Genomic DNA, 18632 nt, shown 5'->3' with positions numbered 1-18632 from the left:
AACAAATATCTCACAGTTTTGTCCAGGGGCTACCAGACCTGCTGGCATGTTCCCAAAGTCTCAGGCCACTTTGTCCAAATACTCTTTTATCCAGTCTCAATTTGTCTGTTCTCTTAATCAGTGTAGGCCCGGCCTCTGTGTCCATGACAGTGGGATACCAGTGTTGGCAACTTGTTAACATGGTTTCCTGGCCCCTGCCTCCCTCCCCAGTTCTTAGTAAGGGAAGGCCTCGTTCACATCTGTTCCAATCTCTTTAGTAGAATTGGGCATGTGTTGGGCTCAAAAGTTCATCGGCTAGGCATGCGCAGAGAAAGAGAGGCCTTGCTGCTGTGGTCCGATGAAGGAAGCTGCTGGAGAATTGGTCTGAAACCTGCTTTGCACAACACCGTGTAATTAAGTGTGACTCTACCTGGAGTGACTCAAGTGTGCTGGTTGGGGACAACCAAGAGGAACTAAGTAACTTTCTTAACCAGTGGACTGTGATGTCTACACTACACTATAAACCTCTCATTCTCTCACCCAACCCCAGACAGGATTGCCCAGCTCTTTGGGACTTTGGAATTGTCACACTCCCACCTCCCGGGAACATCAATCAGAGCCCTTAATAAAGCGCTATCACCAGATGAACAGGGCGCCTGCGTGGCGCCTGGGAAGGTTCATGTGAGCAGCAAGCTGCTTGTTTGAAGGAGATGCAACCAGCTCCTTCCTGAAGAACCGACTTGTTGATAATCTTGCATCAAACTGGAGTTTGCGGGTGGTGGAGGAGAAGCCCCGGGGAAACGGTTTTCCCTGAAATGTTGCAACTCCTCCTAAGACACAGTCAATAGAAATGTCCCGAAATCATGACTTCCAGATGGAGGGAGGTCAGACACATTGCTTTGGAGGGCTACCCAGAACTATCCCAGCTCGGTACACGCAGAACCTGAGAGGAAAGGGGACGTCCGCGAGGATGGCAGGCAGGCAGGGTCCCCACTAGTCAGACCTTACTACCACCTTTCCGCAGGGGGTGAACTTGAGGGAAGGGCAAGCAGAAGCAGGTTGCCACTGTCACTGGGAGTCCTCGGCCTCTAGGGTGAATAAATAAATTATTAAGCGCCCAATACACAATAGCCTCGCTAGATGGAGACGAGGAATCACTGCAGCGGCGCTGGCGGCCACGGCAGCGGGGAGCGCGGGCGGGAGCGCAGCCCGGGAGGGAGGCGGGCGAGGCTCTGGCTCCGCTCACGTCTGTTTTCCTTTTCCGTGCATTATTTATTTCGCCTCCGCCCGCGGCCCTGCTGCCGGAGCGAGTGCTCCGGGCCGGCGCCTCTCGCCCGCTGCCTCCCGCGGGCCCCGGGCACCCTGCGCCCCGAGCAGCCGCTCGGCGCCACCGGGAAGGGCGGGGACCGGGGCGGCGCAGGGACCCGTGGCTGGGCTGAAGGAGGACTCCTGCGGCCGGCTCGCTAAGGATCCGAGGACACTTTCCCCGCCCTCTGCCTGGGCAGTCCGACCGGGACCACGGGTTCGGAGGTGGCTGCCTTTCCTGGCCCGCGCTCGGCCAAGAAGAGCCTGGAGCCCCGTGCTAGCGCGCCGCGCCCCGGTCCCCCAGATCAGCTGCCCTGGAGGCCCACGCAGCGCGCAAACTTTTGCTCCAGCGCCCGGCGCTCGTCCTCTGCAAGTGAAGCCCCCGAGCGCGCGCGCTGCCGCCAGGGTGAGCTTGGAGGCCCCGCCTAGAGGGCGGGGGACTGGGGAGGCGGCTGGCTTTAAATGGGGGCCGTCCGGTCGCTGAGAACAGAGCTGCTGTGGGGGGCACCCTGACCTCCCTTCTCCGTGTCGACGATCGGTGGGGGTCGCCACCAGGCAAGGTGGCGTGAGGCATCTGAGGGGTGCGGGCGGTGATGGGGGCGTGCAGGAAAAACCTACGCCTGCCCGGGAACGGGAACTGGGGTTTGGGCGGCAAATGGGGACACGCACGGAGGTGCCTATGTGACAGTGTGCGCAGTGAAGTCCCTGGGGCAGAGAGACTACACGCAGCGAGTGATTTGGTGGTACTCAGCAAGCAAAGTCAAGGGGTGTGCGGGCGGGAGTCGGCGGCGGTGCATGGGGGGTCACAGTGCGTGCGCGGGCAGAGTGAGCGATTCTCGCAGGGTTTGAAGCGTACTCCTAGTTAGAGTTGTGTATGGCCGTTTCTGGGATTGTATGGGGTTCAGTAAGTGTGTTTGGATGTTTCTGGAGGCGTGCATGGAATCAAGCTGTGCATGCAGTATTCTGAAGGGGAGGGGGTGTGCGCCATGATAGGTAGGGTGTGAGTTCTGAGAAGCACCGAGGGTCAGCAAGTGTGTCCGCACTGGAAGGAAAGATGAAGACTTGCTTTGCGCAGGTGCCCCAAAGTGCGGGGCAAGTGAGTCCTCATCCCGTTGGTTCTTGAATTGTTGCTGCCCTGCCTATGCAGTGTCCACCTGACTCAAGCCTTACTCCCTTGACAGTTAGCTCACCAGTGGGCGCCGCGAGCCGAGATGCTACTCCGGGACCTGGTGCTGCGCCGTGGCTGCTGCTGGCCCTCACTTCTGCTGCACTGTGCGCTGCACCCACTCTGGGGTTTAGTTCAGGTGAGAAGCCTCCTGGGAAAGGGGTAGGGTCACTACAGCCACCCACTGAGAGGTCCTGGGGAGATTTGGGGAGAAAGAAAAACGGGTCAAGTATAACATGCTCTGACCCGGAAAAAAATAAGAAACTTTGCAAAGAGCCTCAGTTGTGGCCTAAGGCCTGCAGGGCAAGACTGGATTGATATAGAAAGTTGCTAAGACCTCATAGTGAACTCTACTGAAGTGTTTGGGGGAAATAAACGAACTTACAAACAAACAACAATAGCGGAAAAACCAAGAAAAAGGAAAACAAAAACAACAACAACAAAAAGATCCCACAATGGTGCCTTGTTTCCTACCAGATCACATCCCTAAACTTCAAATTAGCCTTCCAACCTGGGGTAAGGACTGTGTTTCTTGTTAGTGGCTGGGAAGGTGGATGGTGACCCACTATTCATGAAGAACATTCTCTGTCTAGACTGCCAGAGGACAAACCCTCACCTTTGGCCTCCTGGGCATCAGGGCAGAAACCAAGCAAGCCCCCACCAACTCCAGTTACTCCAGGCAGAGAGACAGCTGGATTGGATGCTCTCTAGTCCTGCCCAGAATCCCCATGCCCACCCCAGTCCTTCACCGGTGGAGTGACCGAACAATCAGCACACGTAGGCTCTGATCCTGGGTTTCTCCTTCCTGCTTGCTATGGAGTCAGTAATTGCTTGCCTGGTACATCAGCTGAACCACAGGGAACATGGTTAGTAGCTGTCCTTGCTGTTGCTGGGATGTGAGATGTTCCATCCAGTGGACAGACACCCTGCCTCCACTTCCATCACCTTCCAGAGTCACCCCATCTCCCAGCTCAGGCCAAGGTTTCTGCTTTCTCTGCCCTGGCCTGCCTCTGACTTAGGATTGCTTTGTTTAAATGTGCCTTGTGTCCCCAGGATTCAGGGTGGTCACTTCTCAACACTCGGACCACTGAGACCAGGTCTCTTTGTTCAGCTTGTAGCTGAGCCCCATTGCAGAGTTCACCTGTGTACTCAGGTGCCTAGTTCTCTGCTTTCTCAAATTCTTTCAGCTAGGACTGAGAGAGGAGGGATGACAGGGACAACAGAGCTGCCACGTACATTAGAGGGCTCTAAAGAGAAGAGCCATCACCACCTGCCCTACCCCAGTCAGAGGACTAACAAAACAAAACAAAGCCCCGGCTTTGTGGTGTCTTCCAGGCAGTGTTTACAAAAGCGTTTGTGCATTCGTGTTTCAGATTCTCAGACTCAATACAATAATCAATTCTCATGAAAATCAATTAAAGAAGAATCCTTCAGTTAAGTAGAACGGGCTAGATCTTGGCTTGAAGCTGTGGAAAATTCATTTACAGATGATAGAGGTAGGGAAGCCAGAGAAAAGGAAGGAGGCTTGGCAGTGAATGGGTCTGGTTTTCTTAAGCAGGAGGGCTGGATTCAGGGAGGGACATGGGAGGAAAGAAGAAGGAAGCCTGCTAGCTCATAAGGTCGTGTGCTTCTTTTAAGTGGAGAAAATAAATCCATCAGATCCTAGGAGTTTCCCGAACATAGAGATCTAGGAGCCACCATTGCTTCCAAGAGCAATTGCTCTGCCTAAGAATCCTCCAGAGAGTAAAGGATGGGTCTGATGTAACCGTCCTGTGATTAATGGGCCGCTTGATGAGGCCAGAAATCTGGGTCCCTCTTGTGGCAAGTTCATTCCTTTGAAACTGGTGAAAGCCTCTGGTTACAGCAAGATGGTTAGGAGTTGCTCAAGTCCAGTGTCATTTAAATTGCCAAAGGTGGGTGGGGTCGTCCCTTAACCCTCCTGCCTTTTAATGTGTCTGGAATGCAGCTTTTGTGATTTAGGGTTCTTCTAAATTCACTTCGGTTGGTTTTATTTTCCCTTGGAAGGGACGAGGATGACAAGCTGGCGGATTTATTAGGAGTGACAGGAGTGCGCCTCATCAAGTTACTGTGGTCCTGGCCTATCTCCTTAAAAGATTCCAGAAGCCGTCATGCCTGTGGGCCCTTATCTAAAGCAAGCGCTAGGGAGACAGTCTTGGATCTGGTCTTATGCGTCTCTTCCATGTGCTGGCACGAAGCTATCCCAGACCTAGTAGAAGCCGAGTCTTCAGCTCAGCTCCCTGAGCTGGCATTTTCCAGCAGCAGCCTTTCCTGGGCACCTCCAGCTGACAGGCTGTATGTCATGAGCAAGTGGCTTAGTGGTCCCAGTTGTAGTGGCACTCACAGGCTGTGCTGGCGACGCTCTCAGGAGGAGCAAATGGGCTGAGACCTGGAGCTTGGAGAAAGAGTCCAAGAGACCGCCCACAGAGGTGCCACTGCTGAGATGTGACAGAGCTCTGGATACACCAGACAGTGAAACATTTGACAGAGGGAACAGCCTGAAGCCCAGGGCAAGGGTGAGGCATGGAAAGACATGGGGAGGGAAAGGAGAGGCAAGCCCCTAACTGTCTCACAATGGAGAGTTAAAAGTCAGACATGACACTGTCTCAGACTGTCACTGTAGACATCTCAGCCTAGGTCTCCAGGAAGGGTGGATTCTGATTCCAGAGTATAAGACAAGATGGCAGAGAAGCACTCGGAGAAGGGCAGGGCTGCCATATTGAGCAAATGCCAAGCCTGGTTTCACTTTTAGCATAAGTCTATTCTGTACCGTCCTGGGGGATATTTGTAAGATATAGTGATGCTTACTGCTTGCCTGTTATTCAAGTTTAACAAGACACCTTTCCTAGCAATACTAGGTAAGAGGCAGGTGCTACCCAGTAGGCATGGATGTCTGGCGCAGGGCAGTAACAGAGGGAATGGTGAGACAGAGGAGAATCCTGAACACGTTTAGGAGGTGCCATCCACACTGGATGTGAGAGCCACACAAACTGACCTTGAATCCAGCTCCACTCACATCCTCGGGACACAGGCAAAATGCAGCCAAACTGTGGGCCAGAACTTCCCCCCGAATGTCCTCCAGCCTCATCTTAATAAAGTCCTTGCTTCCCCGTGTGCACATTTATGTCCCTCTGCTTCCTGACTGTGGACGCAATGTGACCAGGCACATCTGCCTTCTGCTGCTAGGGATTTCCCACCATGAAGGACTATCTCTGGAGCTGTGAATCAAACTGAAGTCCTCCCTCCTGAAGTTCCGAAGTCAGACATTTTGACACCACAAGTGAGAAAAGCAACCAAGACAAGCATCGGGTGGTCACTGGGTCTGGACAGTGTTTGATTGATGCTGGGCATATCATTTAAGCTTGTTGACCCCTTGTCTTGCCTGTTGTATGGCTAATAAGCATCTTATATCTTCTTGGCCCTTCTGTGAGGACAGGTTCGAGCCTTCACATGACAGAGACCAGGATCCACTGATTTCTAAGATGCAATGAACTCCTTTATTTCTTCCTCCTTCAGCCCTGAAATTTGGTTCCAATCTTCTTGTCTATCATTTGATCTTGTCTGTCATTTAATCATATTGAAAACACTCTTGTAGGTCTTCACTCTTGAGAATGATCTCGGAAAAAAAAATAGGTCATTGTGTCTGGCCAGGTCAAACCAACGTGCCGCTCCTGAACTCTGTTGCATTCAGTGTGCCTGAGAGACTGGGAAGAGAATTGCTTTGGCTGGGCGTGCTTGAGCTCAGAGTCTTAGACAGTGATGATCCAGAGCAGGGCAGGAGTCAGGCCTGACTGGGGACTGGGCTCAGACATATGGAAGAGTGTCTACCCTGACTCTGACAGTTGAGTCATGTCGCTACAAGAATAGCAACGTAGCCTTGGGAGACAGGACTGTTTCCAGGGTCAGAAACATAGTCAGTGGCCCTTTAAAAATGCTAAGAGGTGGTCCAAAAGAGCCAGTTGACCTCCTAGATATTAAGTTGGGGATGTAAATTGGTCCAACCTCTCATTGCCACCCTGATATCCGCTATGCAGCTATAAGCCTCTCTCACTCAACAGAGGGACTCTAGGGTCCCCAGCTGTAATGGCAGGCTGGAGGAAGTTGCAGGAACATTGGAATTCTGTGTTTCTAAATGCTTACATGCAGCCATAATAATTCCTCAGTGAAATCATGTCTTTCACTGAGGCAACCGTGTTACCCCCAACTCTTTTCTTCTTGTCTTGAAGCCAGCTTTGGACTCCTGGCTTTACAATCCCCTGTCTATGGAGGGACATTGGCGACTCTCTGACCCATGGTTCTCAGGCTGTGTTTGACTGGGAGACTAAAGCAAAACACCCCAGGCCCGGGTCCCTTGCAAAAATCTCAGTTCACTGGTCGCAGACAAGGCAGAGGCAGGAATGTCTCAGAGCTGCGGAGTGAGGAAACACCATTGAACACTACCTGACAACTGTCGTCTCTAGCTGACTAAGGAACCAGAAACCCATCCCGGGAAGATGCCAGGCCCAGACTGACAAGGCTCGGGTTCTGGTCTAGTCTATGATGTTCCTTCATTCACTGGCCAGCTCTCTGTGAATGCTGGGCCCTTCCTTTGGGTGTCAGGTTTTAATAATGAGAGGGGAACCAAGGCATAGGAAGGCCTGTTCTGGCATAGCTCATGGTAAAGACAGGCTGAAACTAAGTAGCAGAAGTGAGCCAGGGTACCAGGAAACCTTTGAGAAGGAGATCGGCCTGGCTGGGGAAATGAGAGCAGAGCTGAATGGTGGCAAAGGGTGAGGTGGAGAACAGGACAGCCACCAGGATAGCAAACGCGATGGCCCAGGATGACAGGAAAGTTGGGGAGGGACAGAAGGATGCACAGAGCTTGCCAAGGGCTACTTAGGCTATAACTTCAGGCCATGGGGTCCTCTGAGTAGTGAGGAAGAACTTGGGGGGTCACTGGAGGGACTGGGGTGATTGGGTAAGTATATTTCCCACAAAGCACTCAGCTGATATACAGAGAGCATCGGGAGGTTACTCTGTCCATTGGTCACATGGGATGCAGACAAAGGTTCAGCCAGGGAGGTTTCCTCTCCAGGATGGGAGAATCCAGCCCCAGACAGACACAGGCAGGCTAAAGCAGCTGAAACTAGAAAGGCAAGGGCTCAGCTTGTACATTCTCAGGAAGATAGACGTGGTCTGGGGATTTAGATGATGGAGCAGCTGCTGCTCTTTGGGAATAGCTCCTTTGACTCCTGTCTATTCCGCTGCTCTGGTCTTAGTGACAAATCCCCAGGTTGTGGCCTGGAAGGGACCTGGGGGCAGGCTCGGTTCAGCTTCTAGCTGCCTTGTGGCCTCCTACATCTCCTGGCTGTATCCATATCTGCAGGTGACGCATGCTGAGCCCCAGAAGTCTTGCTTTAAGGTGACTGACAGCTGCCAACACATCTGCCAGTGCCGGCCCCCACCCCCTCTTCCCCCTCCACCCCCACCTCCGCCACCTCCCAGACTACTCTCCGCCCCAGGTAAGTGAAGACTCATTCATTGTTTGTTTGTTTGTTTGTTTGTTTGTTTTGGGGGGCATGTTACTCTATATATTTTCCTGGGCCCAGGAACAGACAGAGGACAGCTCTGCCTTCTTTGTAATTTTCCACTGGCCGAGCGGGAGAGAAGCCAAGACCCAACTTTTCCCTGCAGTCTGCAGAATGCTATTCCCCCAGAATGCCCCTGCAAGACGGAGAAGGATGCTTCTCCCTCGGTTAATCGGATAAAAGTCAATCTCCATTTGATAAGTGACCCAGCCTGGAACATTCCGAGGGCCAGATCTTTAAAGGGGGCAGCTGCTCAGTACGATCTTAAATACCCCACCCACACAGTTTAATTTTCAATTCCAGTGCCTGCTTAAGTAGGCAGTTAGGGTAGAGCCAAAGGCAAAGGTCTGGGAGCAGAGATCCATTCTTGCATTTTGGCCATTTGAATCCAACCTGCTGAAGCTCTTGGGCTTGCCTCCTCCCTCGGTGACTGCATTTCTGAACAATTTAATCGCCTAATAACGAAAACAAAGGAGCATTTCTTTACCCAGAAATGGCCTCAATCCTGCCTTCTGCATAGTTAAGTTCTCTGCATGTAAGTGGTGGGTCCTGGGGTCTCTCGTGATGTTTATCTATAGATGGGTCTCTCCAGGTTTGCCCTCTAGCATACCAATGATCATGTTGTCACCGAATTAAGTGAGTGTGTTTTAAAATAACCTTGATGAAACTTAATTTCTGCTAGGCTGTGTCTAGCCTCTTGGTACCTAGTGGGAAATACAGAAGGCAGGGCCATCTTTGCAGTTTGTGTGGGTTCTTTCCTTTGTATTAGCTCCTTGTGACCCTGTGCTTCTGGGAGTATAGCTCCAAATAACCTTATTTACAGCCTCTTTTGCTTACTTTAAATCTATATGAGCTACAGCCTTTGGGGCAGGGCTTAGAATCGTCTGAGATTCCCCCGGATGCAGGTTTAAGTGAGAACCAAATTTCATCAAGCCTTCTGGCAACCTTCAGCATCTTTCTACCCCTGGGTGTTCTCTGGCTTGCTTATCCCGAGAGACCCCATCTTCCTGAGCTAAGAACTAGCATCTGTCCCTGGAGATGTCACCTTCCTTCCCTGAGTCATCCTCTCAGCCCAGTGTCTGCCCCTCAGGTCCCTGTGCTGAGATATGGTAGCTCCCCCAATTCAGCTGTGGTCCCTTCGACTCCTCCTGTGTTGCCACTCACCTGGACAGGGGAGGATAATCTGTTCTGTGACCACTGGATCCACAGAAGGTGTTGTATCAGTGACACCCATAGGGCAGTCTGTGAGGACCTGGAAATCGCTGGCAGGGACACTGGAAATTCCCGATTGGTTAGGCCAGATTCTACTTCTAAATGTCAAGTTAGCCTTCCTACTGTCTTCCATTTGGGGCAGAAGCTGTTTCTTGTAAGCAGTGGCTGGGGTGATGGATCAATTATTGCTACATGACCCACTATTCATGGAGACCCCGGTCTGTAAGATAAATGGAACTGTCCTGGGTTGATGTGGAGGTTGTGTGAGAAAGACATCCAAGTAGAAAGTATAGCATGAACAAAGGACGGCAGAGGCTGGGAGATATGGCTGTATGAGACACATCTTGGATCCCACAATCTTCAGTGGGGTTGTCTTAATCCATTTTCTGTTGCTGTGAGACAATACCAGAGACTGAGTAGTTTGTAAAGGAAAAGGCGTTAAGTTGGCTGGAATACCTGAGACTAAGGGGAAGCATCTGGTAAGGGCCTCTCACTCTTTAATAACACCGGGGCCAAAGGGTGGGCTGGTGTGTGCAGATGTGACAGAAACAGAGCTATCCAGAACTGATTGCTCTGTAGCATTTCCATTTCCAAGAGAACCCACCCAGTGCCACAAGAAAGACATTAATCTCCCTTCAAGGATACCACCTCCGCATGCCACTGTGTTGGCAGCCAACCAAGTTTTAACAGAAGTTTTGCTGGGGCAAATGGCATCCGAATCACAGCAGGGCCAAAAGGGGCAGCTATGGGACAGATCTTCCAGCCCCGTGGGTCCCTAAGGCCTCAGTGAGCAAGCCACATCCCACCTTGTGGACCATGATGCCTCACTAATTTCCATATAGCCAAGCACCACCTCTCATTTTCCTTTGCTTTTCTAGGTATCTTCGTCCTGGTTTCCATAGGCTTCTTTATAGAAGTTGAGTAAACAAGAAACCAGGACTACTTGCTTAGATAGAAGGGGTCCCTAAAATCAAACAGATGAAAACAAGCCAGTGCTTTAAGATAATAATCAGAAGGCTTATAAGAGAATGGAAAGGGGCATGCTATATTGTTGGGAGAGTTGCCGTTACAAATTTTGTGTTAGCTTCCTGTTACTGTAACAAAACACCTGAGATAATCACCTTAGTAACAGGAAAGGTTCCTGTAGACTCCGGTTCAGAGGATTCAGTTACGGTTGTTTGACCCTGTGATCCAGACAGGTGTGTCAGTACAAAGTCTGTCATGGTGAAAATGGATGACAGAGGAAGCCTGGTCACAGTCTGTCAGCCAGGAAGCAAAAGGAATAAGAGAAGCCCTGGAACCACAGTGTATCCTTCAAGGTCATAGCCCTAATGACTTAACTTCTTCTTACTAGGCCTCACCTCCTAAAGGTCCCATCTCAGTTGCTTCATGCAGTAGGCACCAAACTGTCAACACATGGCTCTTGGAGAGCATTTAGGATCCAAACTGAAAAAGCTTCCACATGTTTGAGCACTGTGTGCTGTCTAACATCTACAGTATGGCAGGGACATGGGCCATCTTTAAGGACACTGTGTGTATAGTGATGAGCCTACAAAGGGGTTAGGCAGGCAGATGGCATACCATGGCACCCCCTGCTTCAGAGACAATAACTTCTTTTAACAACTTGGAGTGCATGGTAGGGTTGATTTGCCAGACAAGATTGTGTATGTGTGTGTGGGGGGGTGTCTTGAGATTATTTGATGCCCAGAGCTCTCTGACACGTGAAACCAGGCTGAATCCTATGGGGGGGGGGTGAGGGTGCTGTGTGGTAAAGGGGCAGAGCTGAGCTTTGGGCAGGAAGGTGATTCTGGAAGAGAAGAGAACAGTGTGGTGGAAACAGCAGCTTAGCAGCCTCAGAAATGACCCTTCTGTCTGCGATAGACTGTGATCCTAATCAGCCTGCATCACCCTCTCCCGTTCCACCCAGTCCTCACTGACCCACTACCCAGACACTCACTCTCCTCCTTCCACATCCTTTATTCTTTGTGTTGGTGCCCCAGTGAGCTTTGTTATAGTTACTTCTAGAAGCACAGATGAGAGGTTATTTCCAGGGCTGTGGGTAACTTCCCAGTGGTTACACCACTGGGGAAAATGTCTCTTTCTCCCTCAACAAATCTTAACTAGCTACAGATCCTCAGAGAAGACTGGGACTTTGTGAGCCCATCTCCTGTCCTTGACAGAATATTGCTGAACCCAGTCTTTGCCTGGAAGACAGCATCCCACAACACTCCATCCCTTCCTCAGGCCCTTACATTTTTCTAGACCACATGATCCTCAGAGAAAGTGATCAACATGGCACACCGAGGGCCAGACTTTGAACACTTGTTCTCAATGCAATAATAGCTGCCCACGCACAGCAAAAACAAACAAGCAAAATTCTCCCATCTCCATATACATAAACATTTCAAAGATTGTGCAGGAAGATAATATCCATTTAGAAGGATGACAATGGTCACTTCCTCATGGTCTACAATATGGGCTTTTGACCACTTTTGTAGTACCAAACCCAGTTTCCTTCTGAATGGTTAACTCCAGAATGGTCATGCCGTTGCCACATTAGTGGGAACAACTAACCTGGCAGGTCACTGGTACAATATGGATGGTCCACCCAGAGTAAGAGTTTGATGGCCATCTTTCTACAGCAAAGTCATAGATTTTATTACAGCGATTTCCTATCTCTCTCTCTCTCTCTCTCTCTCTCTCTCTCTGTGTGTGTGTGTGTGTGTGTGTGTGTGTGATTGCACATTGTCCTTACCATCTCCTGCCCCACTGCCTTCCCTCTTCCCTTTCTTTTTAGACATACTTCTGGAAGGGACTTATGTATTACAAAAGTTAGAGAGAGAGTTCATGAATCATAACGCTACATTCTCAGATCTGTGATTAATGGATTCAGATGATGATGATCTGGGATTCCTTCTTGGTGTCTGTCTTCCAGTCTCGGTCTCTCTCTAGCCCTTTGCTGCCCCTGTGGCACCCAACTCCAGGATCCCCCTCAACATTACAGGTCCTTCATCTAGAAAATAGGCAATGGGTCACCCATGTCACTGCTGACACACTCTCCCTCTCTCCCTCCCTCCCCCCCTCTCCTTCTCTCTCTCTCTCTCTCTCTCTCTCTCTCTCTCTCTCTCTCTCTCTCTCCTTCTCTCTCTCTCTCTCTCTCTCTCTCTCTCTCTCTCCTTCTCTCTCTCTCTCTCTCTCTCTCCCTCCCTCCCCCCTCTCCTTCTCTCTCTCTCTCTCTCTCTCTCTCTCTCTCTCTCTCTCCTTCTCTCTCTCTCTCTCTCTCCTTCTCTCTCTCTCTCTCCTTCTCTCTCTCTCTCTCTCTCTCTCTCTCTCTCTCTCTCTCTCTCTCTCTCTCTCTCACACACACACACACACACACACACCCTGAGGCATCTCACAGGAGAGGAATATTCCCAAATCCTGGCCAGGGCACTGCATTTGCTGCACATCCAATGGAAATCATTTTTGAAAGAAGCACCCTGAGGACACCATCTAGACTCCAAGGCTGAAGGGATGCTACTGAGGAAGGGTTATCCAAAGGGGATTCCCTGTCACCCAAGTCAAGAAGACTTTCTTTAGCCAGAAAGGTCTTCATCCCTGGCCACAGCACAGGAGAGCTCCTGCCTTAACGGTTGCTGGTTGACAAGCTCTCTGAAAGAGATTCTGCGCCAGCAATGCATGACTCTGGTTTCAGATGTGAAATGCCTGTGATCGCGTCTCCATCTTTCACCAGATGGTCAGTGAAGGAGGCAGAATATGAGGAGGAAGTCTTGTGAGAGGCTGACAGGACAGGGAACAAATGTCCCATGGCCCAAGGGCTGGGGACATGTGCCTGGAGTAGACTGCTTAGGGAGACTGGCATCTGTTGGCACAGACCTGATGGAAGTAATCATCAGAAGCCATTTCTGGATCCTTGAGGTCTCATGACAGAGCAGCCCTCCCTCACCATGCAAACAGCATTCAGCCACTTCCTTGCTGCTCAGGGTGATCCGTGTATCTCAGTTTCCCCAGGACTCTCCTGGTTTAAACGCCCAAAGTCTCTGGGTGGGGAAACTTCTCAGACTTGGGTCTCTGGCAAAGCCAAGGTGATTTTAAAAATGGCTTTCTGTTGTGCTCACTTGGGTCATGTTTATTTGTATGTGTGGGCCACAGGTGCCTTGCATTCTGTAGGGCCCAGCTCTGTGCCACTGTCCCAACATCCCTCACCCTTCCCTTCACTAGGAAGGAGCACAGCCATAGTTGTTGCTATGCAGAAGTTCGTGTGTGTGACAGTGAGCGCGTGAGAAAATGGATGAGTAGGTGGATGAGTTAGTCTGTTGAAATAGTATGTAGTATAGGCTAGCCTCAAACTTGAGATTCTTCACCTCAACCTTCTTTGTGCTGGGATTACAGACATGTAACACCATTGCTGGCATGCCAGGGAAGGTTCTTGAACAATGTATTTACTTGCTGCCAACTTGCTCTGCATGCTCTGCCCAGAGAGAAGGGCACCTGCCTGGGGGAATCACTCTTTGGGTATGTGTGTGGGAGCTGTACCACAGCGGGGTCTTAAAAAAGCAGGACCCTCAGAAGCCTCTGGGAAGCTGTCTTAAGAAGATGCTGGGCTTCATCTCCAGGATTCCTCACTCAGTAGTAGATCATCATGGGGTTGGACAATCTGAACTCATCCCTCATCTCAAGTGAGGCTGACTCTTGGCATAGAGGCACTCTGAGAAGCCGAGTGCAAAGAAATGGCAGTTATATCAAAGAGCACTGGAGACCCAGGAGGCCCTTTCCCTTGGCTCCATGAAACCCCGCCATCCGTAGCTCTCTCCAGGCCTCAGTTTTCTCACCTGGGAAGGAACTTCGAAGTAGACTGGAGATTCATTATGCCACCCTAGCTGAATTCTGTGGTGCCGCAGAGCTGTGACTCAGAGCCTGGCTTTCCTGCCTGGTAACCTTTGCTCATTAGACACATGAGTGACAAGAAGCTGTTTCTGCTACATATGGGTGGTCACATGGTCTCTGTGTCACATGGCATCGTGAGGAGCCTGGAACCCAGATATCACTCAGTGGCAGCTAATAGAAATGTGAAGGCTAGGCTGGTGAGATGGTAAAGGTGCTTGCTGCCAAACCTGATATCCTGAGTTCGATCCCCAGGGTCCACGAGGCAGAAAGAGAAAGCAACTCCTGTAATTTGTCCTCTGACCTCCATACATCATCATCATCATTATCATCATCATCATCATTATCACCACAGAGAGGGGGGGAGGGGAGCATGAGATAATAAAACTTTTATTTGGGTTAAACTGGGAATAATGATTTTCACCTGCAATTTCAGCTCCCAGGAGGCAGCAGCAGGAGGATTAGAAGTTCAAGGCTATCCTTGACTATGTAGTGAGTTCAGGGACAGCCTGGACTACATGAGACCCCTGTCTCAAAAACAAATTATTAAGACTGACAGTTGTAATAATCTTAGGCCACTGACCATTAGACCAGCAGCCCCTAGTAGATTCTGGAACCTGGCTGAGAGTAAACTTGGGATGGAGTGAGCTCTTACCAGCTAGGTAGATGCCACACAAAAAAAAAGAGCTCTGAGAATTCCATTCACATCCCTTCTAGGGCAGTCCTTCCAGCCTGTGATCCTCAGAGTAAAGTGGGATCCCCCTTGCACCCCTACGATGGTATTTCTAGAAGGTGTGGGGGGCAAAGCCCATGACAGCCACCAGAACGGAGGACCTGAGTTTGCTTTCTCAGGCCACGGGAAGAAGAGCCATGCACCATCTCTCAAGAAAAAGCATACGCACCTCCTATGTGAGACCGGCTTCAAGGCAGAAAGCCAGAAATAGCTACGGCAGAGCAGAGGCATGAGCCGGTGTGTCCACAGAGCCGGAGGACTTCAAAGCCCTGGGATGTATTTTATTTCTGCCTTTATTTAATTAAATCAGAAGAGAGGTTAAGTGACTCCCCTAAAGGCCACACATCAGTGGTAGAGCTGGGAATAGGGCCACTTGGGCCCCCGATGTGCCAGGAATTGTGCATTAGCAAAAAGATCCCAATTAAACCACCGTGAACATTACAGAATATTTTATTTTTGAGGCAGAGTCTCACATTGTAGAAAAGCTTGGCCTAGGACTGTAGACCCTCCCAATCTTCCCAGTAATGAGTTTGCAGACATGTAGCACCATGCTCAGCTAGAATGTTCCCCTCACTTCGAACAGTAGAAAGAAATCAGTATTTACTCCTGGGTCCTGCAGGCAGGAGCTCGGCGAACCCTCCGACGCTCCTTTGTAATAAGTGGCATTATCTTCACTTTCTGTGCAAAGACTGGAGCTTCAGAAAGGGCGAGTTAGCTGTTCCAGGCTGCCCCGCTGCAAAAGCCAGCCCGCCTCTGAGGAGCGCACATTAATTCAAACAGATCTCACCTCAACCCGCCCTATCTGGTTTCCTGTGGAGGCAGAACAGCTGCCTCCATTGATGACCCACAGAAGGGTTGTTTCTTCCCAGACCCAGATTACAGGGTGAACTGCATCCTGCCAGGATGCTCTTCCCATGTGTCTTTTACGAAGCCGTTAGTGAGCCGGCTGGGGGTGGGTCATTCCAACGACTTCCCTCCAGTGTATGCCAGTTCATATTGGCTTTGGTCACTTGTTGGCAGAGTCCTCTGCTGGGCCATGCTCTGGAGCACCTGTGTGCGACGTCACTGTGCGGTCTGGGCTTCCTCACAACATGGAGGCTAGGTTTCGAGGTTGCAAGGCAGACGGAAGCTGTGTTCCTTTTGACAGTGTGGCCAAGAAAAGGCACAGAACAGTGTGCCTCTTGTGTTTTGTTCCATGTTCCGTGGAATCAGGTGGCCAGCACTTACCCATCAAGGAGTGGGGATTAGACCTTGACTCTCCATGAGGAGGGTCAGAAAAGGTCAGACGATTCACCTCCCCCCTTTTCTTTGTGTGTGTGTGTATACCTGAGCACGCGCATGTACTCTCATTAGTGCCTTTACCTGTTCATATGTGTGTGTGTACACGCACATGTGTGTGTTTACCTGTTCATATGTGCGTATGCTCTTGACTTTTGCTTTTGCAGTGCTCGAACTTGCCAGGCAAATGCCCTCAGCTGGCTACATCCTAAGTCCTCCCCCACCTTTTTTAGATAGACTCAGGCTGGCCCCAAACTCTCTTTATAGCCCAGTCTAGGCTGGGACCATGCTTTTCCTGCCTCAGCCTCCCTAGTGCTGACATTACAGGCATGAGACACTGAGGTGTGTTTGGCGGCCACGCTGTCCTATAGACATGTGTTCTTTGGTTTTTTCCTTTACAGCAATCATCTCAGTGTGTATTTGAGTGGCTAGTGCTCTGATTCTTGCCTAGACTCACACAGTCGCTGGGTCCTTAGTGGCAGCTCCAGCTCGTTAGCCCATGTTGGACACAGCACAGTTCCCTGATACTTTTGGGGACCTTTTATGCATCAGGCATAGGCTGGGTTCTGGGAATGCAGTAACCAGGGCAGAAGGGTAAAGCCGTGGAGCTTACAGTTTACTATGTATGCCTGGGATGGTGGGAGGAGCTATAATAAAAGTAAGAGACATGGCTTAGGAAAATGGAAGACAATGTGTGTGCAGCACTCTGAGGGGATGCAGGATGGCCGCCGGCACTCGTGAACCTGAGAGCACACGAAAGGAGAGGAAGCTGAGGAAGGCTGTGCCCGAGCTGGGAGAGAGGGATGTAGGGATGCTGCTGTGCTCTGATCAGTCACTGGGTGGAGGATGTCACCTGCTGCACCCTCTCCTTGTTTGTAATTTCACAGTAGGCTGGTGGTAAAGATCAGGTGGGGCCAAGAAGAATCATGAACCCATTTATTTTTTCCTCCTGTGTTTTAGCTACTTTCATCTTAAGCTCTGAAACCCTCAGCATTAATATGGGGTTGGATCCACTGAACCTCCGAATAGCAAAGATTCTCATCACAGGCCAACTAGAGTTCTCCTGGGTCATAGTGTGAGGGAGGCGTGGTCTGCTTGCCCTTGGGGTCACAAAGCTGATAGGCACAGCAGATAAACTCACCCCCATCACCTTGCCTTCTGTGAGGAATGCCAGTCTCCCCATGGAGGGCCGTAGATGCCTCCGACCTTGCCCTTGGCTAGACATGGAGTGAGCCATATGGAGTGTGGGTATCAGACACCCAGGAGCCGTGTGACTTGGAAAGCATCTTGCTTTCTACTCTGTGTTAATGCAGAGTTGGACTTCCCAGGTTCAGACTCTGTTCTTCCATCTGTAAAATGGGCCAACTCTTACATTTTAGTCTACATTCAGTCCAGGGCATCCCAGCATGGTGCTACACCCAGATAAGGCTTTGAGATCTTTAATAGCCTGGGTCAAGGCTCATTACGCACTGTCCATCTGTGGCCTCAAAGACTTACCTCCATCATTTCTTCCTTTGTGTCTCCTTGAGCTTGCCTACTGAGGTAGTGACAAGCACTGGCCAGCATGATCCTTCTTCACCTTAATCAAGTTGTTCCTTATGTCTCCTTTGTTTATTTGTGGGTCTCGGAGCTTGATGAACCCTCTTCACTGAGGCCAGCGGACTGGCTTCTTTTGTTCAGCTCTCAATGGGGAAAACAGACTTGAGATTTCTGCCAGGGTTCCCCCTGGGTGAAGATGGATTTTTTTTTTCCCCTTGAGACCTGAGGCCATCCTACAAATTGTTCATCAAGCATCTGTTGATTTCCATGCACCGTGCTCCCACACCACACTCTGCGGCTTCTGTGAGGCCTCAAACCTGTGCCAAGGCTGCAGTCACAGTGTGTTGGCTGGAGGGGGAGGGAGATGTGGCCTTGACTCTGAAGTGGCAGTTCTTGGGTATCACCTGTCCCTGACCCTGGTGTGGAAAGACCAACCACCATCTCACCAAAACAAGTTGGTCCCTCTCTTCTAGCAAGCCTGACCCCAAGAAGACTCATACTTAGAAGATCCATCAATGAGGTACCTGGGACCAAGCCCCAGGTCTCTCAAGTCTGGAACTTTCCCAAGGACAGTAGACAGCAGGAGCTGGTACTGAGGGTGTACCTTGTTTTATTAACCCTCCAGACCCATTGCCTTCCCAGCTGAGCACGGAGAGCAGGCATTGCAAGCGGTTCCCTCAGAAGCTGTAGCAACTGTGGCTATGAAAAAGGCCCGGTTCCCTCTTTACACACTACTGGGGAGTCGGAAGGAAAACACATGCTTCCAGATGCAAATGGCTTGCATCTTGTTTTATCTGCTTCAGTCTGTGTTCCGTTTTTATGTCCTTATCCTCATTTTCAGTTACAAACGAAGACAAATTGGAAACCAATCAATTAGAAGAGAAATCAATCAATTAGAAGAGAAACCAATCAATTAGAAGAGAAGCCAATCAATTAGGACACATGGCTTGGG

The 18632-nt window shown here is 50.5% G+C and overlaps 1 protein-coding gene across 1 annotated transcript in view; it reads left to right on the top strand.

The window, feature by feature from the left end:
• Window positions 1-1289: 1289 nt before the first annotated feature.
• Window positions 1290-18632, top strand: part of PRIMA1 (proline rich membrane anchor 1) — a 49990-nt gene continuing 32647 nt past the window's right edge. Inside the window, exons 1-3 of the mRNA XM_080933508.1 lie at window positions 1290-1690; window positions 2466-2588; window positions 7833-7968. Of these exons, the coding sequence (XP_080789634.1) occupies window positions 2496-2588; window positions 7833-7968 (229 nt within the window). The 5' untranslated portion in view covers window positions 1290-1690; window positions 2466-2495. The remainder of the gene's footprint in view (window positions 1691-2465; window positions 2589-7832; window positions 7969-18632) is intronic.

Source organism: Micromys minutus (assembly GCF_963924665.1).
Source record: "Micromys minutus genome assembly, chromosome: 1".
NCBI lineage: Eukaryota > Metazoa > Chordata > Mammalia > Rodentia > Muridae > Micromys > Micromys minutus.
This window is presented reverse-complemented; position numbering and strand designations above follow the sequence as displayed.